Source organism: Hypanus sabinus, chromosome 14, assembly GCF_030144855.1.
Source record: "Hypanus sabinus isolate sHypSab1 chromosome 14, sHypSab1.hap1, whole genome shotgun sequence".
NCBI lineage: Eukaryota > Metazoa > Chordata > Chondrichthyes > Myliobatiformes > Dasyatidae > Hypanus > Hypanus sabinus.
In genome coordinates this window covers 77,095,767-77,112,542 of record NC_082719.1, presented here as the reverse complement: position 1 = coordinate 77,112,542, position 16,776 = coordinate 77,095,767, and the positions used below count along the sequence as shown (strand labels likewise).

Here is a 16,776-nt window from a genome sequence, read left to right as displayed (position 1 = left end):
CAAACCAAGTTTTTTTTTAACCTAGTGTGGTAGGTGTCAGGAGCACACAGCGAGGGAGGTAGTGGAAATAGATGTGATAGCGAAGTTTAAGAGGCATTCAGTCAGGCAAATGAATGGGCAGGGAATGGAGGGATGAAGACTACACGCAGGTTGATGTAGTTAGTTTAATTTGGTGTCGTGTTCAGTGCAATCATGATGGGCTGAAGGGTCTGTTCCTGGGCTGCACTATTATATGCTTGACATAGGTAACTTCTGTGCATTCAGTTTAATATATTTAAAAGCGTGAAACGTAATTCTGTTTTAAACTATTATAAATTATTGTGCAATGAATTGAAATTTTGCTAGATGGCATGTAAAGTGAATGAAAAAAGTTAAGATTGAAATATTCGATCATAACATTCATTATAAAATATTGTATTTCATTAACTTTTATATGTTGAGCAGGTGAATACAGTCCAGAGAAAAGCACATGTCATCAGATGATGAAAATCATTGGGTTTGCATCTTCATTGATAGACCTCCTAGCTTTGGGATTGGAAACCTTTAATAGAGCACGATATAGACAATTTGTGAAAAGGATTGGTCAAATGATCAGGTAAGATAAAAATTGTCTCAAGTCAAAGATATTTTTGACACTGCAATTTTGCAATAAAAGTAATGTTATTTATTGTACTTCTATCACTAAACAGAGATTAGGAAGTGAAAGCACAAAATCCTGGAAATATTGAGAAATCTGGCAACATATGAAGTCCGTAATGTGTTCTGATGAGAAAAAGATTACAAGTGTCTGGAAATTTTGTTTTGGTAGGTTTTAGGAGCAGAGAATTTGATTAAAAGTTTTAACAGGAAACAATCAGAGCTTAGTGTCCAAACATCAGAAAGGACAGTAAATAGTTATAGAACTGAGGAGAAATGAAGGAATGGAAGAATATAAAGACTAATACAGTTTTTTAAATTTCAGGCATTTATTAACATTAAACCAATGTAGTTCTTGTTTCTTCCACTAATCAACAATACTTTAAGGCAGTAGAGATATTTGGAGTGCCACTTGCATGGTGTAATTCTCCATTTCAGTTTTCTCACTCATCTTGGGGTCTATAACCTTAACCCAGCGAGTGAAAGCTGGGATGGTACCAGAACCAGCATCAGGTTCTGAGATGGTGTTTTTATTTGATTTTCCTTTTCTATTTCAAGAATATAATTAAATGGATAAAAATATTTTAGCCTGCTAATCAAACCCTCTCTTTCCAGAGACCAAACACAACTTACCTCTTTACAATTTACACGTTTAATGCTTTATGCAAACATTCCTCAAATTCCAAAATGCTGAAATTTTAAGAAGTGTTCAGTTGGGTTAAATTTTTTCAGTCTTGTAGTTTACTATATTTTGGATTTAAGCAGAAATTTTATTTGCACCTTAAGGGAATTGACTTCAATTTGTACATTCAGTGCTGGATCATAGACTGATTTTATTAGGTAAACATGTGACAGCTTTTCTACACTTGAACTGTTTTTTAAGTTAAAAGAGAATTTGAATTTAAGGGTTGGGATGAAACTGGAGAGCATAAGAAATAACAGCCTATTTAGAAATAGTACAGCCCTTCAAAGGTGTTGCACAGTTAAGATCATGGCTGATCCATCTCACTGACCTTTGCCTACACTATCCCAATAGCCCTCAATTCCTTATTCAGAAATCTATTCATCTATGTTTTGAATAAGACCTCAATGATCTTGAGAACCTTTTCTGAATCTTAAACCTACATTGTCCATCTTTTAAAGCACAGCAGCGCTTCTGTTTCCTCAAATGGCTAAGGAAATTTGGTATACCTCCACTTGCCCCAACCAATTTTTATAAATACAGCATGGAAGGTGTCCTATCCAGAGTCATCACAGCTTGTTATGTCGACTTGCTCAGCCCAAGACCACAAAAATCGCCGAGTGGTGGTTACAGTGTGGTCTATCACAAATGCCAGCCACTCCCGCATAGACTCTGTATATACTTTTAGCTGCCTCGGAAGAACAGCCAACATAATCAAAGTCAGCTCAGGCATCTGAGCAGAAGCTGCTCTTGAACCACTAGGGTCAAGAATGGCCTCAATCTCACTGTTAAACAGACATTTTGTATGATAAAGGTGAACTCTTAACTTCATAATCTACCTTTCATGGACTTTGCACCTTAATGTCAACCTGGAGTGCACTTTTGCTGTAACTCTAACAATATATGCTGCATTTTGGTGTTTTCCCTCGTAGTACCTCAATGTACTTGAGTTTTAAATGATCTGTATGAATAGCATGCCACAGAAATATCACTATCTCAGTACATGTGGCAATAATTAACAAATCCCGATCCCTTGTTTGGAAACTGTGATCCCTGATTCTAAAATTTTCAGATAGAAGAAGCAGTCTACTTGCATCCTGTCATTCACAGTTAGGGACAATATATCTTTGCTCACTTTAGTTGAGTCATTTTTCCTACTCTTTCTGATATGGCATTCATTAGACAAAAGACAAACCAATTCGTATCTATCCAGCCATAGGTCAAGATGAAACTTGGTAAACTGGGAACCTAGTGAACCATTCTATTTGTTGGTTTCATTTTGGTGATTATGCTCTGAGCCATTTTTGCTGAGTTATCCAGAATACCTGATTGATTGTTTTCATCCTGTAATCCTTCATTTAAAACCAGAATGATACATGCCAATTTGTCGTTGGTAATCAAATGTTAATTGTTTATCTTTTTTTCCACACAGACAAACTTTCCCTGTAAAGGGAGGGCCAGAAAATTAAGCAAAGTCAATTGGCTCTTTTTCATGTTTTTGTGAGAGTGATTTTATGTAATTCAGAAAGACTGAGATCACACAGTATCATTTGTTTTGATGGAAAATTGTTAAATTTAGGATTAAGAATGTTTTCACAAATCTGGTTTTAATTTCCTATCAAATTTTGGGAATTAAGTTTATTGAACTCCGCATTGTCTGTATATATCACAAATAAAACTAGTCTTCGACCTCCCTCAATGCATTCCATGACCCACCTTCCTCTCCTATGATTCCACTTCAGGCCTTTATGGCTCCCACCTGTCAACTTGCACCTTCTCCATCTGCCTGTCATCTCACCTCACCTAGCCCAACCTATCTTGCTGTTCCTCCACTCCTTCCATCCACCTTTTTAGTTGGCTATCTTCCCTCTATCTTTCAGTCTAGCTGAAGGGTCTTAACCCGAAATGTTGACTGTCCATTGCCTCCATAGATGCTGCCTGACCCCGAGTTCCTCCTGCATCATGTTTGTTGAATCTGAACTGAATATTGAAATCTGGGATAAACCTCCTCATGACAAGGTTAAGTGCTTGCATCAGGAGTCTTACAAGTGAACTTCAAAAATACCTTCTGAAAGTACATGTAATGTGTAGTAACTTTATCTACTCCACAAGAAACAATATTAAATTTACCAAAGCTTGGAAAAGTAATAGCGGAAGGGAAATATTACAAGGTTGGGGCTGTAAGAGAAACAAAAACTAACAGCTTGAGGGACTCGGGGGGTTAGGCAGCATCTGTGGAGGGAAATGAGCAGTCAATGTTTTGGATTGAAGCACTTTGTCACAACTGAAAGACAGAGAAAATAAGCAGTATAAAAAGATGAGGGGAGGGGGAGCAGTAAGAACTGGTAATTGATGGGTGGATCCAGGTGAGGATGGGTCATAGGACAAGAATCTCAAAGTAAATTTATTATCTGAGTGCAAACAGTATATGCACCATCTACAACCCTCAGATTCATTTTCTTGTGGGTGTACTTAGTAAATCCAGGAAACATAATAGAATCAATGAAAGATCACACCTAAGAGGATGGATAGACAACCAATGTGCAAAAGGCAACAAACTATGCAAGTACGAAGGAAAACAGAAAAGTACTAATAATAAATAAGCGATAAATCTCAAGCAGCTGAGATGAAGAGCCCTTGAAAGTGAGTCCATAGGCAGAGGGAACATTTCAGTGATGGGGCGAGTGAAGTTATCCCCACTGGTTCAAGAGCCTGATGGTTAAGGGGTAATAACGATTCCTGAACCTGGTAGTGTGGGCCCTGAGGCTCCTTTATAACTTCCAGGTATTGGGGGTCCTTGATGATGGATGTTGCTTTCCTGTTACAGCATTCCATGTAGATGTGCCCAATGGTGGGGAGGGCTACCCTGATGGACTAGGCCATATCCACTACTTTTTGTAGCTTTTTCTTTCGAAGTGTTTCCATACCAGGTCGTGATGCAATCAGTCATTTATACTCTCTACCACACATCTGTAGATGTTAGTTGAAGTTTTAGATGTCATGCCAAATCTTCGCAAATTTCTAAGGAAGTATACGCTGCCATGCTTTCTTCCTAATTGAACTTGCTTGCTGGACCCAGGACAGTTCCTCTGAAATGATAAGACCGAGGAATTTAAAGTTTCCTCTCCACCTCTGATCCTCAGTTAAGTACTGACTCATGGACCTCCAGTTTCCTCCCCCTGAAGTCAATAATCGGCTCTTCGGTCTCACTAACTTTGAGTGAGAAGTTGTGGTGGGGCACCACACAGCCAGATTTTCAAACTCCTTCCTATATGCTGATACAGTATGTCACCAGGCAACAAAAGTGGTATCATCAGCAGACTTAAATAAGGGGATCAAAGCAATCTGGTCTGCTAATGTTCCTAGATTCCTCATTGATTTCAGATTCTAACAATTAGATTGTTTTAATGTTTCTTTTTTTTAGTTAATCCTTTTCTCATTTTTATGGATGTAATCTATTTTCAACTTAATCACTAGGAGAACAATTTGTTACGTAAGTAACCACTGGGCTCAGTTTGCAGCTTTCCACAAAAAACATGGAATAAAGATGAACCAATTTTACTCTCTTGAAAAGCTGCAAGTGGAATTTGATGAGCTTTTTCTTCGGGCAGTGTTATATGTACTGAAAGCAAAAAGGTATGTTTGTGTTAAAATAGATGTGTTGATGAGCATTTATAGGTTTTGTATTATTAATTGCTATTGCCTATTTTTAAATATTCTTGGGTTCTCTACTTGCAGAAAAGATACATTGTTTGAGCCTTAATGCACGTATATCCACATTATGATTCGGGAATCAGTTCTTCAGAAAGAGGAAAAGTATTGAAACCTATTATTGAGGATCCATTTTACAACAGTTGACAGTGTTTGGCAAGTTACATTTTTTGAATGCCCAACACCAAACTCTTGAAACAGGCACTCTTCTGAGCTCCATGGAAGAAAATAAGAAAGCTGTAAAAACTCAAACTGAAATAAAAGCGGAAAATGCTGGAACACTTATTAGGTTAAGCAGGATATATAAGCTGTTACTATTTCAAGTCCTTAAGGCCCTAGTAGACTATAAATATTAATTGTTTCTTTCTGTGGAAAGGAACAGTTAACCTTTATGGTCCACTAGAACCTCAGGGTCTCAGATCTGAAATGGTACCTGTTGATAGTGCTGCTCTGCCAAGACTTTTCTAGTAATATGAAGGGATTACCAGATACACAAAGGGTTCAAAGATATCCTTAAAGCCCACTTGAAGAACAGCAACATTTCCCACAAACTAAGATTCACTGCCCATCTCAAAGTAGAGGTGAACATTCAGAATGGTATTGAGGATTTCAAAGTGATGCATTGAGAGCAAATAGAGACTCCATGGAAGAGGCAGAACTGATGCACGATAGGTAGATCCAGGTGTGGAGGAATATGCCACTCCATAAACACCCAGCCATTAGCCCAGCTGGCCACCACTTAACCAATTGTTCTACAGTTCTCATGTTTGTCATTAGTCACTTCGGAAACACTATGAACTAGCCTGTTAAATATTCCTACAAGCATACACCTCATTGTAGGACAAAGAGAGCTGGGAATACAGATCCATACTACTTTGAAAATGGCACCACAGGTAGATAGGGTCATGAAGAGAGCTTTTGGCAGAGGAGCTTCATGAATCAGGACATTAAATACAGGTGCTGGAATGTTATGCTGAAGTTGTATACATTGATGGGACCAAATTAGGACGATTTGTGTGCAATCTGGTCACCTACCTATAGGATGCATCTCAATAAGTTTGAAAGAATACAGAGAAAATTTACGCAGATGTTGCCGGGACTTGACATGAGTTACAAGGAAAGTTTGAATGAGGGGAGATCTTATGGAGCTGTGATAAAATTGAGGCATATAGATAGGGTAAATGCATGCAGGCTTTTATCCCTCATGTTGGTTGAGACTAGAATTTGAAGTCATAGGTTAAGAACGAAAGCTGAAATCTTTCGGCCAGAAGATGTAGGAGCACAATTAGGTGATTGGGCCCAATGTGTCTGCTCCGTCCAATTTTCCTCTCAGCCTGTTGTGGAAAAAAATCTCAGGAGCAGCAGACAGAATAGATCAGACCGACGCAGAGAATTGTTTCAGACTAAAGAGTTTTATGACATGATATCATAGAGAGCCCAGACTGCAACAGCGGAGTTCTGAGACTCTACTCAACAATGGATTACACTCTTATTTATACCCCAGGTGTATGTGACAAGAAGCACTTAAATCTGAAAAAGAAGGGAACTTCAACTACCACTCGTTAGAATAGCAAAGTTGCATTATATGTCCTTAAGTCGTTATACTTTTTCTTAAGTGTTCGTTCCCAAGACAGTATATCAGGCTTTCCCAACTGCAGACATGTGATGATTCTTAGAACAGTGAAGTACAGACATAGTTATTTTCCCATCCCATCTACAAAGCACATTTCAGTCACAAGGTGTATGTTAGTCACAGATAAGTGACTTTGAATTCACATACTAGGAGGTCATTAACCATTTAACGCTCATCACAATGTCTTATTATTTTTCTTCCACAGTTCCCTCCTTGTTAATCTTCTAGATTAACATTTCTTACTGTGGTATTTCCTCCTGTTCCTCATAAGGGGGCTCATATCCACAGGGGAAGGGTCTTTCCTTCCCCAGGTACACCTCTTCACCCCACCAGTGCTCCTTGCTAGCTTTATCTGGGATATCATCGGGACACCCTCGGGGCCAGACAAAGTCCTCTTTATCAACTGATAACAGCACAACCTCAGTGCTCCACATACACAGCACCCTAAAACACATATCATTACCACTACAATTATTCCACGAGTTATCTGGCTTCCCCAGCCAAAATGCCATCCCCATATTCCTTCCCACCAAGATCCTCCACTGTTAAAGTTTTCAAGCTGTTTTCCCACCTTCCTAATCTCCTTAACCTTCTCCAAAATGTGTTGACCTAAGTCAGTTATGCTTTCTGTGCCATCGGGAATATAAGTACAACATTCCTCTTCGTCATAACTATCCTCTTTTTTTTCCCATCTCCCGTGATGTGAGATCGCGCATAGAGTAATGCTACAGTCTCCCCTGACTTAGACTTCGTGCGGGCGCGGACCCAGCAAATGCATAGTTGTATGACACAGTGAACTACCACCGCTAAGCAGGCCAGGGCAATGAGGCCGTAAAAGAGGAGCTATAGCCAGGAAAATATTCCTTCTCCTAACACTGATTTAACCCTTCTGGAGGGGCTTGAGAGTTCAATCTATGCATTCCATCTCGCAGCTGGGTCATAAGTTCTAAGACATGGGTCATATTTTCTGAAGCATTGGGTATGTAGGTGCAATGTTCTTTCCCTACTAACGCACAGACCCCTCCTTCTCTACTTTCCTGTTTCTTTGTATTTGCCCTCCGACGCTGTCTGGTAATCAATCACTCCCACCTGCAGTATGATTATTACCACTACTTCCTTCATGTTAGTCCTCTTTTGAGTATATATTTTGTTAATAATCAGTCACTATGTATGTAACATGAGGTTAGAATAGATTTCTTTCCCAGTCTCTCAATAACACTTGGATCCTGGTTCTCAGCGCCGTTCCTCTCCCTCAGGGAAGATGTCACTTGTTCAGTGTTTTGTTTTGTCCTCGTCATGGCGCAACTTGCTTCTGGTGGCATTGATCCAATCAGGTTTCTCCTTCACCTTAACGGCTGTACAGGTCCTCGGCAGCCTGGGAGAGAAAGAATCTTTATTCATTGATCTCACATATATTCTATCTGCCAGCTTAATGGATGCACATTACCTTTAGTTAAAGGTGCCTGGGCTTGCCGGACCCTCTCATACAATCTCCCTGCCTCCTGACACAACGCTTGTGTGTATTCAGTGTCTTCTCATCACATCACCTTTCCTGGGGTCATGGGAGGCTTAGTTCCTGTTGTCATAGGCCACACCATCAAAATATCATGGGGGCAAGTCCTGTATTCCTATTCTTCTGATTTCGCGGATTGTACTTAACTAAGGGCACTGCCTCTGGCCGTCCAAGACTGTTTTGCTGACAAACTTCTGTCAAGCCACTATTATTTCCCCATTTGCTTTTTCCACCATACCTGAGGACTGAGGCTGGTAGGGGATATGCAGTTTTTACTGTGGAACCCCAAGGTTTCCTTCAGTCCCTGCACTAATTTATTTGTAAAATGGGTTCCCCTGTCGCTATTTATCCCTAGAGGAATTCCAAACCTAAATATAATTTTTTTTTCATCAATATGTTCACCACAGTTTCTGCGTCCTTCCTCCTAATTGGATTGGCCTCTGCTTATCTGGAAAACATGTCTACTATTACCAGTACATACTTAAACCTCCTTTCAGCAGGCATATGTACAAAGCCAATTTGCAGGGGTGTACTATTGTTGAGTGATGACATCTCTCCTTTGCCCATGTGAATCTGGCCATGTGCCAGGTGAGCCAGGGGCAAAAATAAACTGGGCACAATACTGGGCTGTCTGGGTGACGCCATAGCCCAGTATTCTGGTAACATACAGATTTGCTCTAGGCTCATTTATCCGGCTGTGAGGCAAGATTTTGGGCTTCCTGCAACTACTGGATGTCAATATACACAAGGAGCTCCTTCCCTCCTGATTCAGCCCGAGGGGTTTGTGGCACAGGTTTCACTGAAGGGCCACCTGTTTTGCTACCATGTCTGCAAACCAATTCCCCTTGGGCGACCTCATTCTCGCAGAAGTGTGTGCCTCGCTCTTAATTATTACTAAAGTCTGTGGCAACTGTATAGCTTCTAAAAGGTTCAGTACAAAGGAGGCGTGTTTAATCACTTCCTCCATGGAGGTGACAAATCCTCTATTTTTCCACAATTGCCCAAAGTCATGTGCTATCCCAAATGCATAACGTGAATCAGAATAAACATTGGCAGCTTTTCCTTAGGCCAAAGTGCAGGCAAGCTTGGGTAACTGCATAGAGTTCTGCCGCCTGCACTGATGCTCCTATTGTAGAGGTGTAAGCTTCTACTACCGCGTGGGGAGTTACTATAGCATACTCTGCCAGCAACAGATCATCTCTTCGGCGGTGCAAAGAGCCGTCTTTGACAAGAATTAAATCAGGGTTATCAATAGGTTCACTTCTCTGATCTGGTGGGGGAGTAGTAGTGGCTTCCACTGCGAGCAGAGAGTCACGGTCATCCCCATCCTGCTTTGCAGATGGTAACGGAACAAAAGTAGCTGGATTAATAGCCGGAGATCTTTTGTACATACAGTTGGATCATGAGAAGAATCACTTCATAACCTGTCTTTCTATCCATGGTAAAATGCTGAGTAGCAGCTGAATTCAACAGTAACATTACAGCATGGGATACTATCACAGTACGCAGGTGATCCAATACAATAGGAATAGATTTTTCTACCATTACATTTAGGTCATGGAAGGCTTTCTTCCTTTTGGGTGTCTGTTCCATGATGAGGCGCTCCATTTTCAATGTAGCAGAACGCATTACTGCATCTCTCTCCTGGTATTCGGGAATCCACTGTCGACAGTGCCCTACCATGCCTAGGAAAGAAAGAATGCCCTTTTATTTGTTTTGGGGACTGGGATCTTTATTATTGCTTTTATTTGATCCCTTCTCAAACTTCACCAGCCTTTGCTGAGCTGGAGTCCAAGGTACTGGACAGTCTCTTGGCAAAACTGCATTTTCTCCACAGGTACCCTGTGCCATCTTCTCGCCAAAAGTTCAAGGAGTGTTAAAGAATCTGTCAGACATTGTGGCCCTGTAGCAGAAGCTATCAGGATGTTGTCTGCATACTGAATCAGCGTGGAATATTCAGACAGCTGGCATTCGGCCAAATCATTTTTAACTGCTGCAGCACAAGCTGCAGGGTTTTCAGTATATCCCTGGGGCAGATGTGTCCATGTATATTGCTTATTCTTATAAGTAAAGGCAAATAAATACTGGCTATCCTCGTGCAAAGGTATGGAGAAAAATGCTGAGCACCAATCAACTACAGTAATGGTACTAGCTCCCGCAGGTATAGAAGTAAGCATTATGTTGGTGTCCAGCACCAGCGGAGCAATAGGGATGACTAACTTACTAATGGCTCTTAGGTCCTGCACAAAACGCCACTCATTTCTCCGGCCCGGTTTTGGGATAGGTAATATAGGGGGTGTTACACAGGCTTTGTGTCTTCACCAGCACCCCTTGCTGCAATGAGTCAATTACTAGAGCAGTACCTTCTTCTGCTTCAGTAGCCATACAGTGCTGTTTAATACAGGGCAGTGGCACATTCTTTTTTTAGAGTAACTTTATGCGCCAGAGCTGTTTGGGCCTTTCCCATGATTTTTATGTTGAGCTCATAGGTTCCCTGCACCCGCTCTAGGGGGACGCAGAGGGTCTTCTGCTGGCGGTTGTTGCTTTTCAAAGGATGTTTCCCAGCTCTTGGACTTTAACATATTTCTCCCCTCCTTTTCATTAAAGAATTCTATTCGGGCTGCTTGTCCCAGTACCGGCAGAGTTACAGTATAGACAGTCTTGGTTTCTTCCGCCAGTCATTTTATCATCATCCTGATATCTTTAGACTTTGCTGGTGGTTTAATGGCCACTGTCAAATGAGGCATTGAGGAGTCCCCTAGTCGGAATCCTTTTTTTCTGATCTTCCACTAAGTCTACCAGGAGCCCCTAATCCCTTGGGACCAAAATACACATGCAGTGTTGCCTTCAGTGTTACCGTTTAAATAAGGATGTACAGCTTGATCATAGTGCAGGTCAGTTTGTAAAGTGTAATAGACCGTGCGATGGAGCTGCTTTTCTCGGCAGCTGTTAATCAAGCATTGCAGATTTTGTTAGTAGAGGTTGGTTTGTCCTATTAATGTGTCATACTGTCTCTGAACCTGCCAAACACGGAGATTGCTGTCTAGCTGCCAACAGTATAGTATGGGTTCTGAACTGTCCTTTTCTCGCCCATTCACTAATTTTAGCATTTGAGGAAGCTCCATGTATATACCTTCAGCTGTACAGTGCAGTGTTGCCCCTGATTTACAAAGGGTGTGCAGAGCCAGCAGGGGAAGCAGGGCTGTTTTAGTTATAATGAAGGTGTCTGATAAAAGCTTATCCTCTATTCTGTTTTTCTCTTTTTTTGCCTTTTCGGGCATTTTTTAAAATTATCTCTAGAACTGCTAACACTTCCTTCAGCTCCCTCAGCTTCAGTTCCTCTTTCCTGAGACCCTTCATTACAGTGATGTCTGCTCCTCTGGGGGTATCAGATGCCTGAACTCCAGCATGGGGGGTTGTAAGGAGTGGGTGCGGGTCGTCGCAAGGCAGTCGATGTCATTATTAAATCGTCTATTTCACTATTGGGTGCCAATGGGGCACTGGCCGGTACGGGGAGTTGTGGATAAAGTCCCGTGGCAGCTTTTGTTTCAACCCCAGCCTTCTCTGTTTTAGGCTGCTTAATATCCTTTTTCTTTGGAGATTGGTGTCTTTTAGCCACCAATTTACATCGTTTAAAACATCTTTACAGGTGATCAGCATCCCAATTTAGATCACCGTCCCCATTTCGGGTGGTGTCCTCCCAGAACTGGATTAGTCTCAAATTAAAACTTCCCCCATATGGCCAATCCCCATGAAAATCACTACTGAATGTTACCGCAAAAGGATCATTTCCGGTCTCTCTGACTACCATATCCGCTGGGGATCCAGGTGGGACTAAGGGGTCTCCTATTTGCTGGTGGTGCTGTTTTATCTTTTTAATCTTTTTTTTTGCAGTCCTTTTCCTACCTGCAGTTGAGTGTGCAAAGCCATCGTCTTACCTCTGGAACAATTCAGTGTATTAGCAGGATCAGCGCTAGCCAATCGAATGCTCATACTTCCTGCTTTTCTTGTTTAGGATTTCAATTTCAGTTAAGACAGCACAAAGTTTCTTTATTCATACAATATACACAATGAGTATTCACTGGTGTATTTCCTCTGTCTTTCCACAAGTCTCTTGAGTTCAGTCATGGAATAAATCGGTAGCTGCCTTAGTACTCTCACGAGCACCCCCTGCTGTCCCCCTTTCAGCTAGGAGACAGGCCACCAGTCTCCGCCTTTGAGCTAGGAGACCAATTCTCCTTCCTAGTTTGGAAGGCACCTTTCTGTCTTGCTTCTCCTTTTCTGCCTAGGGTTCTTTTTTAGATCCTGCTCTTCTAGCCACCCCCTTTCAGCTAGGAGATTAGATTGAGGATCCCATCCTTCATTGCCAACTGTTGTGGAAAAAGAATCTCAGGAGCAGCAGACAGAATAGATCATGTCAACTCAGAGAATTGTTTCAGACTAAAGCATTTTATTTCATGATATCATGGAGAGCCCAGACTCCAAAAGCGGAGCTTCGTAGCTCTGCTCAACAACGGATTGCACTCTTATTACACTCAGCGGATTACCCAGGCGTACTTGACAAGAAGCACTTAAATCTGAAAAAAGAGGGAACTTCAACTACCACTCGTTAGAATAGCGAAGTTGCACTATATATCCTTGAGCAGTTATACATTTTCTTAAGCATTAGTTCCCAGGGCAGTATATCAGGCTTTCCCAAGCACAGACATGTGATGATTCTTAGTGAAGCACAGACAGTTATTTTCCCATCCCATCTACAAAGCACATTTCAGTTACACGGTGTACATTAGTCACAGATAAGTGACTTTGAATTCACATACTAGAATGTCATTAACTACTTAATGTTCGTCACAATGTCTTACTATTTTTCTTCCACACAGCCCCAATCTTCTACTGTCTTCCCGTAACCCTTCATGCCCTGGCCAATGAAGAATCTGTCAACCTCTGCTTTAAGTAAAGACTTGGCAGCTGCCTGTGGCAAAGAAATCCACAGAGTCACAACTCCCTGACTAAAGAAATCCCTCCTCATCTCCATTCTAAAAGGATGCCCCTTTATTCTGAGGCTGTCCTCTGGTGTTAGACACTCCATCATAGAAAACATCCTCTCCACATCTACTCTATCGAGGCCTTTCACAATTCGATAGGTTTCAATGAGATCACCACTCATTCTTCTGAATTCTAGTGAATACAGGCTCAGAGCCATCAAACACTCCTATGACAAGCCATTCAATCCTGGAATAATTTTCATGAATCTCCTTTGAACCCTCTCCAATTCTTGTTACTACTTCAGAGAATTCCAGCAGATTTGACAGGCAAGATTTTCCCTTGAGGAAACCATACTGACTATGGCCTATTTTATCATGGCATCCAAGTACCCTGAAACCATATCCTTAACAATCGACTCCAACGTCTTCCCAACCACTGAGCCTATAATTTCCTTTCTTCTGACTCTCTCCTTTCTTGGAGTGACATTTTAAAGTTTCCAGTCTTCTGGAATCATTCCAGAATCTAGTGATTCTTGAAAGATAATTACTGATACCTCCACAATCTCTTCAGCCACCTTTTTCAGAACCCTGGGGTGTACACCATCTGGTCCAGGTGACTTATCTACCTTCAGACCATTTAATTTCCTAAGAACCTTCTTCATAGTAATGGTAACCTTATACAGTTCATGACCCCTGACACCTGGAACCTTCACCTGTCATAGTTTCTTGTGCCCCGCAGAAGATTCTTTAAGAAGTGTTAAACTTTAATTTGCAAATCAAAGCTGAGACAGTCAGTGAGCTAGTCGCTGATTGCCCACCGATTCTTGTGCATAGCATTTTTTACAGCAATCTCCTGGTTTAGTTGCATTAGCATATCCAATCGTCTACAGTTGCATATCACCAGTACATCAGCTCCCGACTTCCCACTGTTGTTTCTACCCATTAACTTAATCATGTTCTAATCTACTTTTTGGGCCACCTGTTACTTCATCCCTGGCCACAGTTATCTCTTAGCTGGCCTCTCATTAACACACCATTATCTTCTTATTTGGCTACATTCTTAAGTTATTGATGTGTTCAATAGTACAGAGACAATACAGAGATTTCATTCTGGTTGATAAGTTGGATACATACATAGCAAATAGCAAACACAAAGCTGACTGCATAGTTTTGGTTACACCTCTCATTAAGACACCATTATCTTATTTGGCTACATTCTTAAGTCACTGATGTGTTCAGTAGTACAGAGATTTCATTCTCCTACTAAATTGGATACATACATAGCAAATACAAAGCTGACTACATAGTTTTGGTTACACAGCAAACAATGCAACTTTGTACAAAACACTTTACTGCTCCTGTCTAAAACAGTGATGACTGATGCAAAATACTTATTCAGTTAATCTGCCATTTCCTTGTCCCCCATTACTATCTCTCCTGCATCATTTTCCAGCAGTCTGATATGCATTCTCGCCTCTCTTTTACACTTTATGTATCCGAAGAAACTTTTGGTATCCTCTTTAATATTATTGGCTATCTTACTTTTGTATTCCATCTTTAACTTATTCACTTTTTTAAATTCCCTCTGTTAGTTTTAAAAGCTTCCCAATCCTCTAACTTCCCACTAATTTTTGCTCTATTTTATGCCCTCTCTTTGGCTTGTAAGGGGAATCTGAGGAGGAAATTATTCGTTCAGAGGGTGGTGTGCATGTGAAATAGGCTGCCAGTGCAAGTGGCAAATACAGATTCAGTTGTAATACTTAAAGAGCGATTTGGATAGGTGCGTGGTTGGGAGGGGTATAGAGGGCTATGGTCCAGGGGAGGTAGATGGGACTAGACAAACCAAGTCAGCATTGACTAAATGGCCTGAGGTGCCTGTTTCCATGTCATAATGCTCTGTATGTGATCTCACATTTGCTCCCACATACTCAGGCATGCCACTTAACCACTTTTTATATTGTAGTCAATGATAAAGAAACAACATGCATCCAAAGCCCTAAAATTTGACCATCAGGTAACACTAATCACATAGAAATTCCCATGTGCCCATTAAGATGGGGTGTACGAATGGCACAGCCAAGCTCCAGTTGATATTTGGAGGGTGGGATTACTAACAATTGGGCCAGAGGGGCAGATGGTTAGATGATGCTTTGGGGGTTGGTACATGATAAGTTGGTCTTTGGCAGGGTTGCTGAAAATAATGAGCCTCGATAGGGAGTTAGACCAATCTTCTTTAGTATATCGATTAGGTCCATATTAGACCAGAATGCTGTAAGTTAGAGAGTGGATTTTTTAAAATCTATGCACTTTAGTAATTGTTGAACATGATTTGATAGCGGAACATGTCAAATGTTGAGCTGATTTTTTTTTTAAAATCAGGATTTTTGTTGTATGTCTCATTTCTTTTAAGTTAGAAAAAAAATTGTCCTTTGAAACAGGTTGGGAATTTGGCTTTTCATGTCTGAGATGCCATTTGAAACCCTATCAAACAAGATGATATGGAAACTCTTCTATATCCTACATTGTGCAGAATGTGATGATATTGATGGATTATGCGCTGGGCTACATTCTGATGAATGCAAGATCAAGCTTAAAGGTACTGCAGAGACATTGTCACCTCTGCATTTGCAAACAACTTTTCTAAGCAGTATATATATAAAAATTGTTTTTTACAGGGTTAAATTTTAGTCAGTTTAGTAAATAAGGAAAAAGATTCATTGTTCCTTGCATATTTACATTTCTTTCCATCAATATAATGTTTTCTCTTCCAATTATCAATACCTCTGTATATAAGAAGCTATTTTTAGAAATCAGTAAGTTTTTGATGCTACATTCATATGTGTGCGATTTAGATAAGCAAATGGATATAAATTAAAGGGTTATGACTTTAGTCTAGGAATTCTCAGGGTAAATAGGTTTTTTTGAATAACGATATTTCTATCCTTTTGTTTTAACTCGCATACTTCACAATACCATTATTTAGTATACTGATGAATGTATTGAACAGACAACAGAAGGTTAGAAAGATGGAATACTGTTTGTGTCTGTTAGTCTAATTTAGTATCTCTTTGCCTGCAGCATTTAAAAAAATATATATATATATATCCAGTTAAATGGCTTCATCTTTCTGATTTATCAGACAATCATCAGTGTTGTTATTAATTGAGTCAGCCTCACACAGTTAAAGTATTCTGTTCAGTTCTGGTCACCTCATTTTAGGAAGGATGTGGAAGCTTTAGATATGGTGCAGAGGAGATGTATTGGGATGCTGCCTGGATTAAAAGACATATTTTATGAGGAAAGTTTGAGCGAACTAGGGCTTTTCTCTTGATAGAGTTGTGAAAGATTTTGAGAGACAAAAGCATAGAGAGCCAGCATAATTTTTCCCAGAGTGACAATGGCCAATACTAATAAAGGTGAGTACACAAGGAAAGTTTAAGGGAGATGCCAGAGGTAGATTTTTATTTTGTTCGCAAATGATGGGTTCTTAATACACAGTTTTGATGGTGGTAGTGGCTAAGCTTTGCTGTTCTATGTTCATGATTATTAATGCTAGACTAGCAGTTTGGAAGTTTGAGTTTAAATTATACTTGTTTTGAAATTAAATTTAATACAT

At 40.4% G+C, this 16,776-nt stretch overlaps 1 protein-coding gene across 2 annotated transcripts in view; it reads left to right on the top strand.

Moving 5' to 3' along the window:
* epg5 (ectopic P-granules autophagy protein 5 homolog (C. elegans)) overlaps nt 1-16,776 on the top strand; it is a 134,144-nt gene that overhangs the window by 16,465 nt on the left and 100,903 nt on the right. Inside the window, exons 9-11 of one of the 2 annotated variants that reach the window (XM_059989479.1) lie at nt 445-595; nt 4,796-4,954; nt 15,599-15,756. In XM_059989479.1, coding sequence (XP_059845462.1) covers nt 445-595; nt 4,796-4,954; nt 15,599-15,756 — 468 coding nt within the window. Of the gene's footprint in view, nt 1-441; nt 596-4,795; nt 4,955-15,598; nt 15,757-16,776 lie in introns of both variants that reach the window. The other variant, XM_059989478.1, reaches the window with a different exon arrangement.